Source organism: Toxotes jaculatrix, chromosome 10 (genome assembly GCF_017976425.1).
Source record: "Toxotes jaculatrix isolate fToxJac2 chromosome 10, fToxJac2.pri, whole genome shotgun sequence".
Lineage (NCBI taxonomy): Eukaryota > Metazoa > Chordata > Actinopteri > Toxotidae > Toxotes > Toxotes jaculatrix.
In genome coordinates, this window is record NC_054403.1 from 14,201,906 (window position 1) to 14,222,793 (window position 20,888).

The 20,888-nt window shown below is 42.2% G+C and overlaps 1 protein-coding gene across 3 annotated transcripts in view; it reads right to left on the minus strand.

Annotated features, from left to right (window-relative positions):
• Positions 1 to 20: 20 nt before the first annotated feature.
• The window catches only part of LOC121188840 (amyloid-beta A4 precursor protein-binding family B member 2), a 33,823-nt gene continuing 12,955 nt past the window's right edge, over positions 21 to 20,888 (minus strand). For 2 of the 3 annotated variants that reach the window (XM_041048769.1, XM_041048770.1), the window contains exons 9-14: positions 8,137 to 8,251; positions 4,622 to 4,697; positions 2,847 to 2,927; positions 2,630 to 2,745; positions 2,327 to 2,509; positions 21 to 2,024 (exon numbers count right to left, since the gene is read on the minus strand). In XM_041048769.1, coding sequence (XP_040904703.1) covers positions 1,848 to 2,024; positions 2,327 to 2,509; positions 2,630 to 2,745; positions 2,847 to 2,927; positions 4,622 to 4,697; positions 8,137 to 8,251 — 748 coding nt within the window. In that variant the 3' untranslated portion in view covers positions 21 to 1,847. Of the gene's footprint in view, positions 2,025 to 2,326; positions 2,510 to 2,629; positions 2,746 to 2,846; positions 2,928 to 4,621; positions 4,698 to 8,136; positions 8,252 to 20,579; positions 20,682 to 20,888 lie in introns of those variants that run through there. The other variant, XM_041048771.1, reaches the window with a different exon arrangement.

The window sequence follows — 20,888 nt, forward strand, 5'->3', positions numbered from 1 at the left end:
CATATTCAAGAAGCTGCTCCTTTTCTTTTGGTAATGCATTTATTGTCACAACAGATTACATTTACATGGTGTAGAGATGAGTGAAGAACAGAACTGAAATGATTTACAGCATCTCTCGTTTGTTTTGTGTGTGTTTTTCCTTTAGATTGGACTGCATTCACAGAGTTCATGTCGAGTGCAGGTGGTGGCCCCGAGCCATAGGAGCAGTGTAAAGGTTTTGATAGCAGTGACAGCAGACTTTTTTCCCCCGCTGCATGTGCATATTTTTGTGTGTATATTTTGTTTGTGAGTGGGAGTAGACTGGCTGGATTTACTGAGGAAAAGAAAATATAGTTAACCCTTACTGTACGGCACAGGATTTTATATTATGCTGTCCAGACAGGGCCAAACACTATTGTGTACCACTGTTCATATAGCCACAAGCACATCACATCTGCCAAAGTCAAAGTCTGGATCTGGAATTTCTTGCTACTAGATAAATCTTGGGTGTGTGCATAAAGATTCCTGAGGAAATTGTAAAGTTTGAACATAAGCAATGTAACATTCTTGAGCTTTTAAACTCATTTTTTCTCTAATGTATGCAAAAAAACCTACAATCGCAACTAATTTAAAGCTTCAAAATACATTAAAAACTGTTACTTTCCTTTTGCTGAACAAGCCATTCATCAAGGAATGGGAAGTAAAAATTATTAAAAGACAATCCTTAATTGTAGTTGTAAATGGGGCAGAGAGTAAGATTTTATTTAGGTAGGGGTTAGAAATAGGCCTGATGTTTTTTGTTTTTGTTTGTTTGATTTTTTTGTGCCAGTGTAAATCCAGTCATGGTCAAGTGGAGATGACTTGTGCTGAGAGCATCTATTTCTTGTGTTTTCACCACTCTTCCTACCAAGACCTTTATTAACCCATCAACATAACAAAAAAAAAAAAAAAACATATCCCATCAAGAAAACATGCAAAATCAAAACCCACATCTGTCGCATCTTCTGTCACCAACACCTGATCTCTCCCTCATATCTACAAGATTTGTGCCCTGAATTCTCTCTTCCTACATACAATCATTTACATACACTTCATTATTACAATCACTTCATTCATCTGCAGAGGAGATGTTAAGTTTTTGTCTATTTCAAGTTTGTCACACATTTTAAGGAACAAAATATTTCTTATGCCATTTGGCGGGCAGCTGGAGGCTGTTGACAGGTCTTGTCTGTCTGGTCTTGGTTACATTTCTCCTTCACCCGTCAGATTCCCTTGACAGTAAGATGACAGCTTTTTCTGTCCTGGCAGGCTCCTGCAGCTTAGCAGCTCTGCCATCTAGTCCAGGAGCTCTTACTGTGCTGATGAATATATTTTACAGAAGGGGACCAAGCATGAAAGAAAAGAGTAAACCAATGAGTGGTTGCACAAACCAGTCTGTAAATAGAAATTTGATTTTTTTTTTTTTCTTCTGGGGTAATCCTATATCCTGTCTGTAGAGTGCTTGATCAAGTAATCCATCTAGCCCAGAAATCCACATACAGTAGGGCCCAGTGAGGCCAGCAGGTGGTTTCCACTTAGACACAGTAGCGTTCAGAGGCCAAAGTTCAACCAGTGACACCAAGTGACAGCAGCAAACACGCTGCAGCTTTTCCATTCCTCCTCATGAAACAGGAAAGTTTTCACGTTATGTTTTTTTAATCATCAGGCATTCTTGAGGATTGCTCTCCTTTCCTTCATCTGCGGTGGTGTTTGTTAGCATGTATGTACATCATTGGTTACCATGGCTGGTACTGATTAGGTGTTGTCGTGGCGATAGTGTGAGTGGCATCCAGGCGTCGGCTGGGTGGTGCTGTGGTCACTGGTGACGGTCATTGCTGGGGGAGTTCTGACGGCTGTTTCTTGGGTTTCAGAGTGTCTATGAGAGACTGGACGCTCCGTTTCACGCTGGTGGTCACCCGCCGGGTCACCGAGTCCGCAGAGGGCGAGGAGGAGGAACCAGCACGTTGGGACGGCGGCCGTGCCACCAGACACTTCTGATACCGCAGCTAAGGAAGAAGAGATGGTTCGTAGAGTTTTTTTTTTTTTTACATTTTGAGTTGAAAGGAAGACAAATAAGGCAAAATGTATGTTGCCTGGGTGATTTAGGAATAGTTTGGCACTACACTTATTCATGGTGAATATTAAGCTACTGCCACCAGCCTATTAGCTTAGCTTAGCCCGTAGACATAAAACTTGGCCCTGTCCAGTGGTAACAAAATCCATTTAGGAATAGTGACCTTTACAATATACAACAATATAATATAATTTAATTGTCATTTCATAACGAAAGAATTGAATATGTGCTTACCACACATGCTGCCTGCACAGCCTCAGACACACAGCCTGCGTTGGGGTCACACCAAAACACATGACACTGGAAGTGCTGGTTCCCACTGTCCATGATGAAGGCAAATGTGTGCACATCCCGCCCCACGCCCATGAAGGATAAGAAACGGACACGACACTCCACCAGCACCTCCTCGTCCTCCTCCTGCACAGCCATCAAAGAGGAGAATCAGAGCTCAATTAGATCTGCCTCTCTTAGCCATAGGCACATACACATCTTTTATTTATCTATTAGTCCTCAGGATAGCAACAAAAAGTCCCTTGCCTTTTCTTTGATCACGGCCACCGTGGTGTCAGCAATACTGAGTATGACAGGAATCCAGTCCTCTTTTCCTGTGGAGGACAGGAGGCTGTCTATAGCCCCGTTTATGATGTCCATACCTGAGGACAAAACACAGAAGTCTGATCAGTGAGACAGTGTGTGGAGAGATTTATTAAAGGACGCAGCATGTCTCATGATGTGTGCATGGGTTCAGTTTTACCTATGGGTCGAGACACAGATGTCATACCCAGATACAGCACATGAAACTTCTGCACCAACTCAGTCTTTGGCATGGGAAACTCTGCGGAGAGAAAACACACAGAAACACACATTTGAACAAACACACACACACAGATCGCCCAAGGGGAATTTTATCACACGCCAACATCTAACGCAAAGTTCCAAAAGAGTCCACACATGATAATTGGCTTAAACCAGAGAAATAAACAAACACTGGTGAATATTTTAATATTTTAGGGTGCTGCTGACATGGTTAGGGCATGAAAAATATGTTCACACACAAGCCTGCAGGATTTCAGAGAGCTGGATATTTTCTGCATGAAAACCCAGCTGTGCATGTTTACACAATGGCCTGTAGGCAGTAAAGATTGCCATACACAGTGAATGAGGATGATCAAAGATGGTGCTTCACCTGCTTCTCAATCAGTGCAGGAGTTAACATCTTTTACCCTCAAGACCTCGCTATTAACACAACACACATTTAACTTTACAAGCTTGAGATGATTTCTGACATGGTACAATGCAAAACGCTGGAAGTGGATAAATGGTAAACTATACAGTTTAAAGAACATTGATCTTTGAATGCGCTAAAAGGCGACATTATGAAAATACAGTAAAACACAATAAAAAGGGCAGAAATGAAGAACGTCTCTTCAGAATATTGACAAGTGAACTGTTTGCTCGATCACTTCATCAATCGACACCTGTAATTTCATGGCGACACTCTACTGTTGACTCCCTCATAAAGGTAGAAAATGCCCAAAAAAATATGAAAAAAAAAACTTTTTTCCCTTTGAAAGAATGTTGTATATTGAAAGGCCAGATTAAAATATATCACGCAGGTAGATTACAAATTGAACATAATAAAGTGACAATTTAAAAACCTGACTGTCACAGTGAGATTTAGTTACCATAGTTACCCTAAAAAAATCTAATCCAGTCAAGAGTAAGAACTGTTCTCAATTCACTGCCAAGCCATTGGATGAAAAACCTCTAGAGCTAATGGAAGGGAAACACCTCTCAATGGGTACCAGCTGTTTTTTTTTTTTAATGAAAAGACTATGAGTTCAAGCAAGTTATGGCTTTAAAAGATGTGAGGGATGTTTCACCAATAATAATCTTTGATCCTGGGGCTGGGATGGGCACTATGGAGCACCAGGCCTCGGCTCAAAGAAACACTAATTGGGTTTTAATGAGGTCGACTGCCTCTGTAAGTGAAGAGCCGATACAGTTCTTTTATATTCTGATGCCGAAGCTCCTTTCCCCAGTGCTCAGCAGATACACACTAGCTGAAGTTACGGCGGAGGATGAATTGTGCCGGCGCTTTTTCTCATTCTTCCTATAATTACTTGGGACTGAGAGGAACAAGCGGTGGGCCTTAGCGAAATGGGAAACGGTGAATAGAATTAGCGCTGCGAGGATAAAGCTCAGTGATTGTGGAGCGAGGGGGTTGTTCTCGAGTCAGCATTATCTGTGTGTAACTGAACCAAACACTGCTATCTTTTCTATTAAAAAATGTTCACAGTTGCTCCTGAGGCGATAAGGTCATTTTAAAAAAAAAAAAAACATACATGATTTCAGATGTAGAGTAATGCTGCAATCTGAAACAAGGAACTAAAGCATGGAAGATAGCACACAGCTGACAAATCCAATTCTCTCACGGGGAACTACAAAAGAACAAGACTCAGAGAAAAAGGGAAAATGTGTGTGTGTGTGTGTGTGTGTGTGTGTGTGTGTGTGTGTGTGTGTGTATACCTTGTAGGGGTACATCAGAGCTGGTCTGGGAGGAGCTGCCAGCTGCAGCCTTGGCACTTTTCCTTTCAGCCATAATCTAAACAAGTGGAGAGGGAAAAAAAAGAGAGTGGGGATTAAACACGAAAGAAGAATGGGACAAAATGAGGGGGAGAAAAACAGAAAAGGCAAGAGGGTTGAGAAAAAAGGAAAGAAGAGGAAAGGGATCAGAATGGAAATTGAGAGAGTAAGATATGGACGCAACAGAGGGTCAAATAATCTTAGACTCTCTTAGAAATGAGCCGCAAGCAAATCATTTTGGTCAGGAATGACAGCTGAAGCACACAAATAATGACTAAATTTAAAGGATAGGTAAGGCTGGCGATATCCTACATTTATTCCATTGCCAACAAATCCCATGATAAAATAAAACCAGTTTCTCAATATTTTCCTACTTCCACACCTTGTATGTAGGAGTCAGCCCGAGCCCATTTTGTTTCTACTGAAGATGTCTTTAAAAACAGGCCACAGATAAACAGTTTTATGAGTAATTTCCTAAAACAGCAGAACATTGCAGGTTTAAGGAGATGCTACTCAAACAGCATTTTAATGTGGGTGTATGCTGTATTTTGGGGACTATATTACAGAGGCTATATGGGTAATATTTATTAGTCAGAGCAATTCATTGTTGGCTTTGGTGTTTTCATGGGATTTGTTTGACAACAAGAAAAATACAAATTAATGCTAGCCTCATCCTTTAGGATTTTCTCCTCCAAATGATATATTTAAATTCAAGTGCTCAAAAAGAAACTGTCTGTTTTTCTTTGCTTCTGCCCTTCTGCTGCAGTGTACACACACTCTTAAAGAGTGTCCGATAGTCTGCATGGCCCCCTGCACTAAGCTGCTGCACTCTCTTCCTGCTACAGATACTTGATTAATTGTAGGTGTCATTAATCAAAGTCTATGGTGAGTCTGCAACTCTGCTCACAGGGGAACATACAAGAAGACGCATGCACACACACATATTCTCTCTCTCTCTCTCTCTCTCTCTCGTTCTCTCTTTCTCTTTCTCTCTCACACACACACACACACACACAAAGGGAGCCTGCTCAGGGCTCTGCACAGCTGCAGGACTCAGGTCACCAAGTTTCTCCGCTGCAGTAAAAAAGAAAACTACCATTATGTGTAAAATAGGTGGTGTGAAGAGTCATGGTCTCACACACACACACACACACACACAGACATATGCATTCACAGATACACACTATTCCTTCAATTTAGTGTAGGAGATAAGAATAAATTAATTTAAAAAAAATTTCTCTCTTTATGGGCCAACACGCCTTTAAAGAAGAAGATCTGTATGTTTCAGGGAGATTCAGTCTTACAGGGTCACTGCTGGCGTGAGGACAGACTGGTTTCTCTTTGTGTACAGAAGGCAATGTGTGTGTGTTGTATGTGAAAAGTGAAGCATTTCTAATTATGTGACTTATCCCATGTGTCTAGACCAGGGGTCTTCAATGTTTTTCAGGCCAAGGACCCTGAAACTGATGGAGAGATGGAGCAGGGACCCCCTACCACCACCCAAGAGATAATTTTTAAGTATACCAAATGGGTTGCTTCATCTGGATGCTGACTAGAGAATCACTCCCAGGCAAGCACCAACACACAGTTAAGAGTGTTGTAATTGCACACCTGGCTGATGACATGGACACGAGGTCTTAAGCAAATGCTGCCCTTGAATTTATCACAGTGTGCCCCCTGGACCACCCAGATGAATGGGAGGAATCTGTCACTTAGAGTGAAGCTGGCATAAAGTCAGGAGGTGGCAGCACTTTCAGCTGGTACTGACTCAGACAGCACTGGCTCCAATATGTGAGGCTGACGCAGAGTCAATGGATGACAGCTCTTCAGCCACCACTGACTGAAGTGACAGAGTCTCAGACACTGATAGAACGTGTTGTGAAGCTGAGACAGAGTCGGGAGGTGTCAAGGCTGCCACTGGATCATACGATGGAGACAGTGCTGGGTCCAGCAAGGAAGATTCAGCAGCTGATGAAAAGCTTTAGCCGCTGCTCTGGACTTTGACAAACCTTCAGCTCCCAGTGGTTCAAAGGACATAGATTCCGATGCAGTTTGTTCCAGTAACAGTGATGTCATCAGTGATATGTAGGATGACAGTTCTTCAATGGCCAGTGGTTCCACTGTTGCGGGCTCAGCTGGCAAAGCTGCAGCCACCACTTATTCAAATGATGGAGATACCATTAGACCTGCTGATGTGGGTAATGTCATCTTTGACCCTGATGGAGCCCGGCTGAAGAACCTGGCTCTGAGGATCTGCAAATTCTTCCACCAACTGAAAGGAGGCCACAATTTACTTTTTCAGATATTAAAAGGACTGATCTCCAACAAGCCCAAATGAGTATGTCTGGCATACTTGCAAAGCGGGTTGCTCATATTTTGGTGGGAATTGAGTCTTAATAGTGAATAGAAGAGAATAGTGACCTCCATGTCAGTCTGCTGCCAATCTTGTGGACAAGAGCAAACAAGCTCATCAGATTGTTTTTTTGCATCCCATCTACCAGGTGATCATCATCAATGCATATGATCTGGAAATATCATTTGTCTCTGTTGTATGTGCCTGTTTTTGGTATTAGATAGTTAGATGGTAGATAGAAATTGGCATTCAAATCATTACTGGTTAACTTGTCTTAAGAACAACTTTCACTGACTTCCTTTTTTCAGTTAGATTTTTCTTTTTGGCTCTGAATTTGATTTTTCAATAATATGATCCAGTCAGTGGAATCAGTCTTTTGTTCTTTTCCTAACTGTTTACATCTCTCTACAGGTCAAACTTGGTTTCTCAACATAAGGTTCATTCAGTAAGTAGATGAGTGTGAGGAGACTCAGACTATAATCTCAGCAGTAAACAGAGTGACTGCTCTGAGAGAGGAGGAGATTACTGTTTAGTCTATGTGTGTGTGTGTGTGAGTGTGAGTGTGAGTGGTGTGAAAGAGAGAAAGTGTGCATGTGTGGATCAGGTGTGTGATGTTGCTTTATGCCTTGCACCTTTAAGGATCTGTGATTCCCTGTCCCTGAGAGGGTTAACATACTGTCACCACCATCTCTATTTCTCTCTCTCCCATCTCTCTCTCTCTCTTTCACACACACACACAGAAAACTCTTTTCAAGAAATGCTGCTACATGGGCTCTGTAACCTGAATCTTATCTCCTGTCTTCACTATAAAGGCTCCTAAAACTTCTCCTCAGCTCCTACTTCTCTAGTAAAAGATAACAGAAATCTTGTCTGGGGACCATGAATTTTTTTTTGCACTCCTAGCTATTAGTTTTATACAACATGCATGTAGGAGTGTCAGCTAAGTTACAACCTTAAAAAAGTAGCTCTAGATAACTGCATCAGCTGAAAATGATTTTTTTCCCCCCTCTCTCTTCAGTTGTCACCCTGATTAAAGCTTGATAGCTTGTTCCAGAGCAGCAGATAAGCTCGTTCATGCGGAAGCGGCGATGGCAACGACACCCACCTTGGAGCAGATTTCGTGGAGACTTGTGGCGATGGCTGCGGCAGGAGTATCACATCTGAACACGTGGCACTTCAGCACCCGCGTGTTTTTGTCTCTCGCCACGTAGGCAAAGTCCCTGAAGCATGGACAGGAGACACACAGGTATCGTCACACATGATTTTCTAGATTCTACAGCACAGTATTTACCTTGATGCACCTCAACAGTAGACGTACTAAACAGTTTGCTTTGCTAAAGGGGCAATGAGTGAGAATTTCTGTTGTCTCATAATACAAATGACTAAGTAATTTATTTAAACTTCAGTGACTTATACAAGTTTCTTTACACAATTCTCAGCTGCCTTCTGACTCGTATGTGGAAGGAAAGCGGGAGGAACACATTACAATGTGCATCACAAGTATTTTAGCATATAACATGAGTCGTGTGTGTGTATATTTGTAAGGGAAACAGGAGAGGGCAATTGTGGGTAATTTATGTTTAAGAAATGGTGCAATAGGGTAAAATATATGAAAAATAAACCAATTGCATTAATAGCTCCATCACAGGATTCCATCTTTTTGTAAGTGTGCCTTAATGGTATTTGTTCCATCTTATAACATTTCTTCATTTCATTTATTGTATGTGAGAGAGTCAAGTTTTATCCACTTAATTTCAATACGCTGATCAGTTCCTCTGTGGACATTGTTGGATATTGTGATGAAACACTTCTTAAAGGCCTTCAAACACCTCTTCCCGGAGGGAAGGAAGCTCATATGTGAATATGATTGCCAATTTTGTGTTTTCCTTCGGCAGTTTTTCTTGAGTTTGTTTGGCTCAATTTTGACATTATCAGCAGCGTCTGGAAATATCTTGATTACTTTGATTATCATTTTATTCTCATGTGCTATACCAGGAATTTTCCTATTAGAGTGGGTTTTACATCTTTTCTCCACTCTGTATGTGTTGTCAGCAGGTGACTCATTGCAGATATAAAAAAAAAAAAAGGTTGTCCTTGGACCTGTACTCTGTTGTGAAATGAAAATTTTCCCATCCTCTACTTGTACCTTTTTTTTTTGGCATTGTCAGCTGTTCAACAATAGAAAAAAACAGCTAGGAAACATGTTGCAAGACATTTCATGCACAACTTTAAAACAAAAAAAGATTATTACCCTGATTTTGCATCATGATATATTTACTTCTTCTCTAGACATTTATTGTTGAAGCTCTGCTCTAATTAGCTTACTCATTTATTGTGAAAATACCACTTCATTATTTGTGTCATTTGAAGGCCGCCATAAACTTTACTGATGCTATTGCTGCTATTCCTTGTGCATTACTTAAAGCCCCTTTAACATGTGAAGAGTTGTTTGTGGTTGACGATTTTGGCGACACACACACACACACACACACACACACACACACACACACACACACACACACACACACACACACACACACACACACACACACACACACACAGGCAAACAGGGAGGTAGATGAGTGTCCCAGTGCCCAAGGAAAAATTGTCCCTCGAGCTTCACAATGGTGCCCCATGGCAGCAAGAAATGAGGAGGATGAGGGTGAGATGGAGAGAGGAAGCTCCACTGAGAAGGAAACTTTATGTAGAGAGTGGGTGGGAGATGAAACTCAGCTACATATGGGATATACTACACACCCACATAGACACACAGACGAGATGAAAGATAGACACATTTCTTTCTCATTAACAGGTGAGACAAGCTGCAGAACAAAAGGCAGGACGTTATGTTTCCAGCCAGCACTGAAATGACTGAGTAAACAGACAACACAGAGTGAAAGAGGGGGAGCGGGGACATGCCGAGCAGCCAGCTGGATGGCAGTGTCACCAGATGCAGCTCAACAGCTTCATGCACACACACACACACATACACACACGCGTTTACAGTGCACATTCCAGATTAACCATAGACACAGACAGAAATATGGCAAACACAGCTGCCATTTATCACAGTGTGGCTCTTTGTGTTTATGAGTCCATTATCCGCCCTGTCTCCTCTGCTTAATTGTGTGCTCACACACTTTGGGTCGATAATGCTCCCCGCCTGTGGCCAGGAAGGAAAGGACGATGTGATGTGTGTGTGTGTGTGTAATGTGGTGTGTTGTGCGTGTAGGCGTCCAGTGCACTTCGTTCAGGGACATTTGAGCAGTGTGTCACCAAAGCAGCATGAGTGGCCTTGCCTCGCATACTACAAATGGGTCTTTTATGACTTCTGCTCCTTCTCTCGGGGATCAAAATGCTATAAAACAGCATGCAACTCTTAATAGGAAATAGCCTGTGGCCAGTCAGTCTCATTGATGATTTAGCACCAGTGATTTAGACCTTCAATAGTTCTGCTCCTGTAAAGAGCAACAATGACTCTGGGCAAAGCAAAGCCACTGATTTGATGCCTTTAGTGACAGATGTAATTATACGGCGGGGTGGGCGGGCTTGACACCACGATTACTGAAAGCAAAGGAGAAGCATGATCACGCCACGAAGGGCAGTTACCTTTCTCTGAGTCCCGGGAAGCAGAGGGAGGGGAAGGTGGGAAAGATGAGGGAAGGAAGCAAGAAGGGAGAAAGGAGGGTGGTGAAGGGGAAATAGAAAGAAAATAACAGATATAAGGATGTAAGGATGAAAAAATTGTATTGCAGAAAAATATGAAAATTGAAAAGGAAAAATGGGAGCAGTATGTGGGATAGAAAAGACAAGGGGAAAAAAGAAACCACAAGAGAAACATTAATATACACAGCATACTGAGTCAGAAAGTGACACAATGCTCACCTCCATCACTGTGTGTGTGTGTGTGTGTGTGTGCGTGCACTGGAGCTCAGCTCTGTGTACTTTTCAATTCATTGGTTTGTCGTTCTGCTACATTATCTACCTTTCCTGTTAGATAGGTCATCAAACTTTCTCTCTCACACACACACACACCTTGTTGATACTGCAGCTCCCCCTACTCCCCATTTCTCTCTACCCTTTCCTCCTCCCAATCTCTTTCATCCTTCTCTTTGCTTTCGCTCTTTAATCTTCCTTTCGCTTGCCAGGTTTCTTGCTCTCTCGCTCTTCTACTCACTCTTTTTTTTTAAATTCCGTGACATGAGAAAGCCCCCAAAAAGAAAAAAAAAACAAACAAAACAAAAAAAACGCTGCACAGAATGATTCATATCGACAGTGTAACTCGTCATAGCCGTACTCTTCCATATAGTCTGTGACATTGCGTTATCAAGAGCGTGACAAAGGAGGCACAGGCTGAATAAAAAGAACAGAGGGCTAATTCAAACATTGACTGGCTTTGATTCTTTGATGATCCACTTAGTCAAAGGCAGCCTGTGTGTGTGTGTGTGTGTGTGTGTGTGTGTGTGTGTGTGGTAGCAGCTGGCAGAGTATTTCAAACAGCAAATCTTCAGAATCAGAGCACCAAAACTGCTGCTTTGACTTGCTCTGTAAGCAGCTGGTGGTCGCCCACATGCACACACATGCATACACTAACACACACATTAGCATACACATACACACACAGACATATGGAGGCTAAATCTGCACATGTATAAACTGCGTAAAAGCTCTCACTTGCCACGTCTAAATGTGTCTGCGCACGCCGTATTGAAACACATCTCTTTCTCTCTGTTTCTCTGTTTTAATTTCATTCATTCTTTTATTTTTATTTCTATATATATTTATTTCTTTTTTGCTCTGAGTCCATTTACCTCCTATTCTGCTTCCCTCTGCTCCATTTCAGATTCAAACTCCATGTCCTTTTCACTGTCAGTCACTTTGGTTGGAATTGGATTCCGCTTTCAAAATCTTGAATGGCCCAAAAGCTGCTCTCCATTTACCTCAATATTACACCCCCATTCTTCTCTCTGTATAACTCATCTGCATGTGACTGACAGGCTGAAAGTGTTGCAAATGCTTTATTACTAATGGAAGAACCACACTGCACCTGATTCGAACCCAGAACAGACTCCCACCTCTGAAAAAAAGCCTGACTATTGTCATCATCTCACTGACCTTAACTGACTGTGACAGCACAAGACTGAGACTGAGTCAGCTGCGGTTGGGAATGCATCTTCTTCTTCTTTAAATCCTGGACAGACAGTAAAGTTGGAACGCCATCTTTGTGATGCCTCTAACTCGCTTAAAATGTCAGTAGCATCAATCACACAAAGCAGGAAGAACAAAGGAAGTAATTTTCGTATTGATCTGGCATTTTAGCATGAACAGCGATCTTCATGAAAAAAGTCCAAAAATTGTGTGAACACAATTTCACACCCAAACAGGGTTTTTTTTTCAAATCAGGCCGTTCAGTGTGGAGACAGACAGAGAGAAAAAGCAGTGACAGAGTTATTGGCTTACTCTGGCATTAAGGAGATGCGATTCCTGACCTCAGGTAACACAGGGGATGACACATTGTGGAGAAAGAGACAGGCAGGGAATAAACAAACAACTGAGGGTGAATGATATGTAGACTTCAGATATGTAAGAAGAGTTTTTGGCAGGAAAGTGAGGAGAAAGGATAGATAGGTAAAATGTCAAGAGAGGGGGGAGCGATAAAGGCAGGAGGCCAGAAAGCCAAAATGAAAAAGTAGAAGTGTGCAAGTGAGGAATGGGAACAAGGTGTGAGACCCACTGGGGACTGGATGGCCGAGGAAGAGATGGAGAGGAAAAAGAGAGGCAGAAAGAGGCACGAGATGAAAGGTATGAAAGCACCAAAGCAGAGAGAGAGATGAGTTAAACCAAGACTCCCACCACTCGTGTTCTCTCTTTTTCTCTCTCTCTCTCTCTCTCTGTGCTTCACATATTTCCAAAGCTGAATAAAGGATGACTGACTCACAACTACCGATCTCTCTTTGATCCTGATGGCTGTGAGGCAGGCTCGACTGGAGAGGATGAGTACAACTCGGAGATTAAATGAGGTCACGGCTGCAGATGTACGGTGAACCGGGTTTGAGAAAGTTGTACAGAACCATCGTTATTTGCAGCTCTGACATCAGTCATCCACCATCAGTAGTACTAACAGCACTGTGTGTGTGTGTGTAGCAATGACATTGGTACAGTTGAAGGAAAATCACACCCTTGCATACTTTAACATGGTTTCAGAAGGTGATGTTCAGTGCTTGATGCAGTCCCACATTTAGGAGTTCAGTTAAACAGTCTAGACCATAAGTATTTGTACACTTTTTTTTCATCAGTCATTGTGCTTCAGCATGTTCAGTTTGAAATAAAATAGTGGATACAACCTGAAGAGCCATGTCTCAGCTTTAATTTGAGTAGGACTGCATCAATATTGAAAGAAATGTGTGGGAGACATAGCCCTTTTAATGAACAGTGTCCAAATACAAAGTGTCCAAAAAGGAATAAAAGAGGATAATAATGAGGCTCAAAAAAAGCAAAAAATATTTCAGAAAGATATCAGCAGTCCTTGGTTTGCCAAAATCAACAGGTCGGCTCTCTCTAAAATGCTGACGCACAGGAAAACCATCCATCTACACATCCATTTTCTATACCACTAGTCCTCTTAAGGGTCACAGGCGAGAGGCTAGGGTACACTCTGAGAGGTCCCCAGTCTATCATAGGGCTGACATCTAGAGACAAACAAACATTCACTAACAATCACACCTATGGACAATTTAGAGTCACTAACCTGATCTAAGCCACTAACCTGATCTGCTTGTCTTTAGGCTATGGCAGGAAGGAAGAGTACCTGGAGGTAATCCCTGCAAGCAAGGAGAGAACATGCAAACTCCACACAGAAAAGCTCCGGCCTGGATTCGAACCTTCTTGTTGTGAGGTAACAGTATCAACCACTGCACCACTGTACCACCAGAAGAAAATCACTTATATGTATGGCTGGGTGACATGTAAAATAATAATAATATTGTGTTAGTTTAGGCTATATCGTGATACATAATACATATATTGGTATTCTGAGCAAAAAAAACCTTCAGTATGAGCAAAAAACCCTGAGAAAGACATGTCAAAGCAAACACTGCGACAAACTACTCTTCAGTCACTGGTGTGTGAGCATGTGTGTTTCTGTGTGTGTTGTTTAACACTTCTATTTTAAAGTGATGTCAACATTAAAATGCAAAATCAGTGGAAGAGACAAACATCCAGAAGCAGCTGTGGTAATCACATATTTAATTCATTGTAAAGGAAGACCTACAATTTCAGAGTTTGTCACAGTGACAGCCTGGACAAAACAACATAAATTAAAGTGAACTTTTTGTGAATGATGTTTGTGACAGCAAGTCATTTCCAAAACAGAAAAAGAAAATTAGCATAGTGTGTGAACCTCAGAGGCTGTCACCGTGACAAACTATTGTCCCAAAATTACAACTGCAGGTCTTCCTTTACAATGAATTAAACATGTGATTACCTGTTTTTTTTTACCATACACTTTGCAATTGTAATGCTGTGTATTTTAAATAAAGGACTACTCTCACTGATAATACCATTATTTAAATTCAAGTAGTTTCAAAAACTTTATAGAGAATAACTTCAACATGCATCTTCAGGTGCTAAAATGGTGCAATAAAACTAAAGTGTCCCCACAAAAGCCGCAGTAAAAGAGGCTTTTTAAGAGGCAGTGAAAACAACACAAATGTAACTAGCCCCCAGCCTGCTCAGCCACACTTTCTTCTGCTCTGTAGCTTCCAGTATCGCTCAGTGGAGACTCGTGTCCTCTCCAAACCATCTGTCACATGCACACGCAAACACACACTTCACACAGACTTCAATTATCAAACAGCTTTACAGAGTGTCTGGGTAGTGCCGGGCGCTATGCTAATGCACTTACATATGCTAATTGCACAGCCAAATGCTGATTAGAAATGTCTGAGGAGGAAGTTCTTGTGACTCTCCTGTCAGCAGAAAGTAAGACGGAGAGGCTGAGAAGACCAGGTGTGTGTACAGTGTGTGTGTGTGTGTGTGTGTGTTTGTGTTTGCGTGTGCGTGCTGGGAAATATGTTACACTTATTGATCGCAGCTGAACTGGTGGTAGCTGACGGTGTTGTGACTCTGGCTTCAGTCCAAAGTGGATGTGGATTTAATCCAGTTTCACAGTGAGATTCAGCTGTGACAGGTGAGAGCAATGCTGGAGTGGAAACAACAGCTGGATGGTGATTTAGAGGAAAACCCTTTCATCATACTGTAAAGAGAATAACAAAACAACTGGCAGGTGTATGCATATTTCCCTCCACTTACTCTGTTTTATTTTTGCAGCAGTTGTGTGAGACTTTGTTTTATAAGCCTACTTAAAAACTCGAGGCTGCGTGAAATCATCCTCAGTAAAAAGTAAAAAAAACTCTGCAATGGCTTGAACTTGGATAATATTATCGGTATGAAGTTAATCAGTATGAACTAAAACTATACTCATGACAATTATGAGAAGTACTGATGCTAATAGAAATAGAGAAATCCACCCTAAAGGGCCCAGAAAAAGTCAACACTTCTGCTGTCATGGCTCACAAGTGCATTCATATTAATTCAAATTCTGTTGATGGACCTTCAAAATCTGCATGTGTTCTGTTGAAAAATTCTCTATTTCCATTAGTCTAAACACAATAAACACTGCAATACACTGCTGTGAAGAAACTGTTTTTTAAAAATTGGACCCCTGAGTGCTGATAATTTTGTTTGCAGGAAACAGCGAATGTTGCTCATGACTGAAGTTAACTGTAGTTTATTGTAATGGAATGTAAAATAAGGTGATAAAAAAAAGGCAATAAAACTCAATAAAACCAGAAAGAAGGGATGCAAAGTGCACACTTTACAGAGCCATTAATGGGACTGTTGCTGGCAGAAATTGGCGTAGTTTTACTGCACATTGTGAGTGTCCGCTACCTGCTATTTCCCAGTGCCTAGAACACTTGGATGCTTAGATATCAAATATTTTAATTAAAGCCTGACTGAGACTGATATTTGTTTAATCCATATAAAACTAAATCAAAAAATGACAATATAAAGAGTCATTTTTACACTTCTACTTGTGTAGTTAATACAAATAAGAAATATGATGTTAATTAGTGAGCTTTGGAGATGTTGGAAGGAGTATTCTCTTTAAACTGGACAGTGTCATTCTATCCAGTCTCTAAACTAAAGACTAAAATTGAATCCAGGTTGGTCTTAAAACAAAGAAACATGGGAGTGGTATCGATCTTCTCATCTAACTCTTGCCAAGAAACCAAATAAACATATTTCCCAAAATGATGAATTATTAATTTAGTATAATTAAAGTAGAAGCAGGATTTTGGGGCTCTTTTGTAACTAGCTAAAAGCACCAGCAGTCAGAACTCTTCCGTCCACAGTGGCACTGGAGTACTTAAAGTCTGTGTGACAACAGAACAGGATAAACCCCTCTGCGACCTGGTGAATTAGTCATGGCCCACAGCCATTAGGCCTAATGTAGGATGTCTGTGCGTAATTACCTCTGTACCCCGTAAACTTGTTTACAGCACCAAGATGAGCAACAAAATGAGCACCCAGGGCCAGAGTGTGCAGCGAAGGAGGAGCAGTGCATCACTGGTACCACATGACACATACTCCCTGTCTCCTCCCTGCACACACTCACACACAATCACCGATATTGCCTGAGGCAGCAAAGAACTAGGACAAAATCAAGTCGAAAATAAAAATAAAACTGTTGTCTACGGTGTATTAAACTGCGTGCGCAGCACAGGGCGCTGCCTGTGTGATTTGAGCAGACAGTTGTTGTTGTTTAGCTGCAGCTCTGCCTCAGTTCGATTTATCCTCAGTAGCTCTGCATCATTTCTAAGAAAACGCACAGATTTACAAAGTTGATGGGGAAAATGGCGTTTTACTCAAAAAAAAAAAAAAAAGCGGAAAACACACATAACCCCAGTTTATCTTCATGCAGCTTTGTGACCCAGTTCTGAGCATTCATTGTGGCAGAAAGGCACACACAGTACCCTGTGTCAACACTCGTTGTATTTCATTACATATTTAAGAGCAGAGATAGGTGGGTGGGCGAGATGGAAAGACAGAGAGAGTGGGTGTGGGGAATGAGGGATGGGGGGAAAGAGGGATTCTGGGTGGGCGAGAGAGGGAGAAAGATGATGTCCTGCTGTTCTCTCTCCTCTTGATCATTTATACATCACACTGCTCTGGAGAGTGTGTGTGTGTGTGGCTGTGTGTTGTGTGTGTTATTGAGAAATAGCTTCAGTGAGGTGTCACTACAGTAAGACACCCCCATTCATGTAACTTACTAATGTGTGTGTGTGAGTGAGAGAGAGAGAGACAGAGACAGAGAGAGATAAAGAGAGTGTGTGGGAGAGTGCAGGGATTTGGTGTCGAGTTAGTGTAGAGTTATTCCAAGCTCTACACACAGTGCAGCTCGGATCATACTGTATGCATGTAACCTCATTAGCTACATGTGCCATAAATCATTATGTTTCATACACATACAGTACAGTAAAATGCAGTCTCTCTCTCTCTCTCTCTCTCTCTCTCTCTCTCTCTCAATCTACTTGCAATGGATGTGCTGAATTTTTAAAGGGTTTGTTCATAAAAATGACAAGAAAAAGAAATATATATTTCTCTTATATTACCCTAATAGTGGTATATAGCATGAAGATAACTTTTTGTTTCACCGCTGATCACATCTGTCTGTAAGGCTAGATACTACTAGAGGAAGGGTTAGGTTTGAAGCTACAAGCTAGCTGATGAATCTGTAACTTAACAAGCAAGTTAACTGTCATCTGTTTTGATATTCAAATAATTATTTCAATAACTTTTTTTAAGCAAAAATGCCAAATATTGCATGCTTATTTTGCCATTAACATGAATATATATTGGCTGTTTGTTAGAAAAAACTGAAGAAAAAGTGATGATTTTTGTAATTTTGACATGTTTTTAGTAAGAGAGTAATTACAACTAGACTAACGCTTCCAAGGTTTCCAAGTGGAGGAGCTGGTGTTGTCATCCAATCTGGATCAAGTATTGTGCCTCCTTGCTTTGCATGGGACTCAGATGCATTTACTAGGTAAAGTTTGTACCTGTATCAATTTGCAAATGATCGATTTGAGAGTAAACTTATTCAGATCCTGAGCAGCAGAAACCGTTTTAATCATAATCATGAAAAGTGATGAATGTTTACCTTAAAACACACTCTGTCAGTGTAAATTATCTGAATAAAGTGTGATATTGATCCCGAAATAACTTAGGCATTTATTCTGCCAGACACGTCAACCACTGCCCCAGAGAAAAAAATATCATCAAAAACCTACATCAAGTGCTTTGAAACATGTTGAGTATTCAAATATATTCAGCTTAAGCAGTCTGTGGACACTTCTGCCGCCTGTAGTCTGAATAGATAGACGAGCCACAGGCAGACACTGACTGTGCCAGCACCCTGCTGTGTTCAGCCCTGTATGATCAGCGAACATCAGCATCACCTCACATCGCTGCCCGCCACGGCCAGAAGCCAGAGAGGTTTTTATCGGGAGGAGATTTATTGGCTGGTTGGGGCAAGGGAGGAGATCTATAGGAGGAACTGGAGGAGTAATCCGTCAGGAAGACAGGGATTACAGCAGGTGTGCCTAACAATGCTAATGTAAGAGAGAGAGAAAGATGGTGAGAGAGCAAATGCGAGAGAGACGGAAGAGGAGGACATGTTTTTTAAGATTTTTGTACACCTTTGTGTGTAATTCTGTCTGTGTTTTCGTGTCTGAGTGTGTGTCTGACTTATGACTCTGGGCCACAGAGTGAGTGGAGACACAACTCCTGCCATAATGACCCTGTAGAGAACGAGGGTTTCTGGGAGGCTGGGTGGACATATCCTGACAAGACGTGTGTGTGTATGTGTGTGCGTGCGAAGAAGTGGGAGTGATGGATTGTGGGTAGATGGAAGGAGCTGACGTGGAGGAGCGATGACTCGCGGGGAAAGAGAGAGAGAGAGGCTGGTGTGGGGCAGGAGCAGGAGGGAAAGGCCATCAATCACTCTGGCGTCTATCGAGTGGGTCTAGGTGTTTGGGCTCTGTCCCTGTCGGCCATCAGTGGGGCTTCGCATGTTAATTAAGGCTACAGGGGCCGCGACATCAGCAAATAAGCTGCCCCTTCAAGTGGGATGTCATGACTGTAAGGGGCTGAAGGGTGGCTGCCACAAGCCAAACATGCACATGCAAACTCACTTCATTGACATAAATGGAGGTGATCGTTGGAGTGTGTTCAGCATTAAAATATTAATGATACTGGAGGCTTGCGTGTTCTCTTCTCTTCTCTCCTCACCCTTCTTCTCTGCATGCCACAGCGGTCCACAGAAGGTCAGTAGTGGGGGGAAATAAGTGAGAGCTGGGGGGGAATAAGCAAGCAGAGCCCCACTACTGCCCACTAATGATTATGAATGAAGTGTGGAGTCGGTGCGTGTTTATAGGAGTGTGTATGATGCACCATTAGTGAAGAAAAGTAACAGTAGTTCAGATTAACAGCAGGAAGCGCACTCAGACATCAGGGCTACACAAAGACACTGTTAAAGACGTCCATCGCAGTGGCACACATGCTCAGATTTTCAACAGCGTTGTCTCAATCCTAATAAGTGTCACACGCCAAGGACAAGAAAACAAGCAGGAACTGCCCCTCTGATGTCGTAAATCATTTCACTAGGGTTTTTGTTCTTCGCTTAGTGTTTCCCTGCTCATCCCTCATCCTCCTCTCTCCTCCTCCTCCCCTGCTCGTTATGGTAGATACTGAAGGAGAGAGAGAGGGAAACTCCACATATGCACACAGTGAAGGCATTTATCATGTACACACACACACACAGACACACCTTCACCTAGGTGTGTATACTCACTTAAACAAATTTAGAAGGCAGTGCAAGATGTATACGTCAAAAATAGTACTATTTTAGCTTTGGAAAATACACACACACTCACACACTCACACATAAACCGAGTGAAGTATCAGACAGCTCCAAACAGCCGTGACACACAGTTTGAAAAACCCCTGCAGCACATCCAGACTCTTTAATCCTGTCTCTCTCAATCCCCACTTTGCTTACTTCATCTCTCTTCCTTTCTTTCTTTCAGTCTTTTTATTTCCTATCCGAGCGTCTTTTGCTCATGTCTCAGTGAGTCCGGCTGCAAACTGCTTCATCCCTACACCTGACGGCTGGCCAGAGAGGGAGGGAGAGGGAGAGGGGGAGGGAGAGAGACAAAGTACACAGCTTGAAGTCAAACGCACAGCAGGGAGGTTAAGAAGTAAATTAGTGAAAAAAAATAAAGGGAAAGCTAATGAATGAAATTAGGGCTGGGAGCTGTGCGTTTTGTCCTTTGCACAAACAGAAGAATTAGAAATTGACAGACGGGAGAGACACTATGGTGTTGGGGTAGAGAGGGAGGCAGTAATGGATGACTTTGTGTAGGGATGGATGGATGGATGGATGAGGAGAGCTAGAGGAGTGAATGAACAAGAGGCAGGGGTACTCACACAGGCAGACATCCTCGCCCCGTTACCGACGACTACTTCCCTGTCTCGTTAGCTCCTCCACCACGGTGACATTGCTACAGCCCCTTCTCCGTGGTACCCAGGGGTAAATCTCTTCCCGTCTGCCTCCTCTCTTTTTTTCCTTCTTCTTCTTTTTTTTTAATCCTCAAGGGTTTCTTTCCTCACCCTCCTCTGCCTCTTTCCTTCCCCTCCCCCCAGCTTCTCCCGCTCCCTCTTTTCCTCTGCTACACCTTTCTATCTTCCTCCACGGTCGGCTTTCTTTGCTTTGCTTGCCCGGTCCAGAGAGCCTCC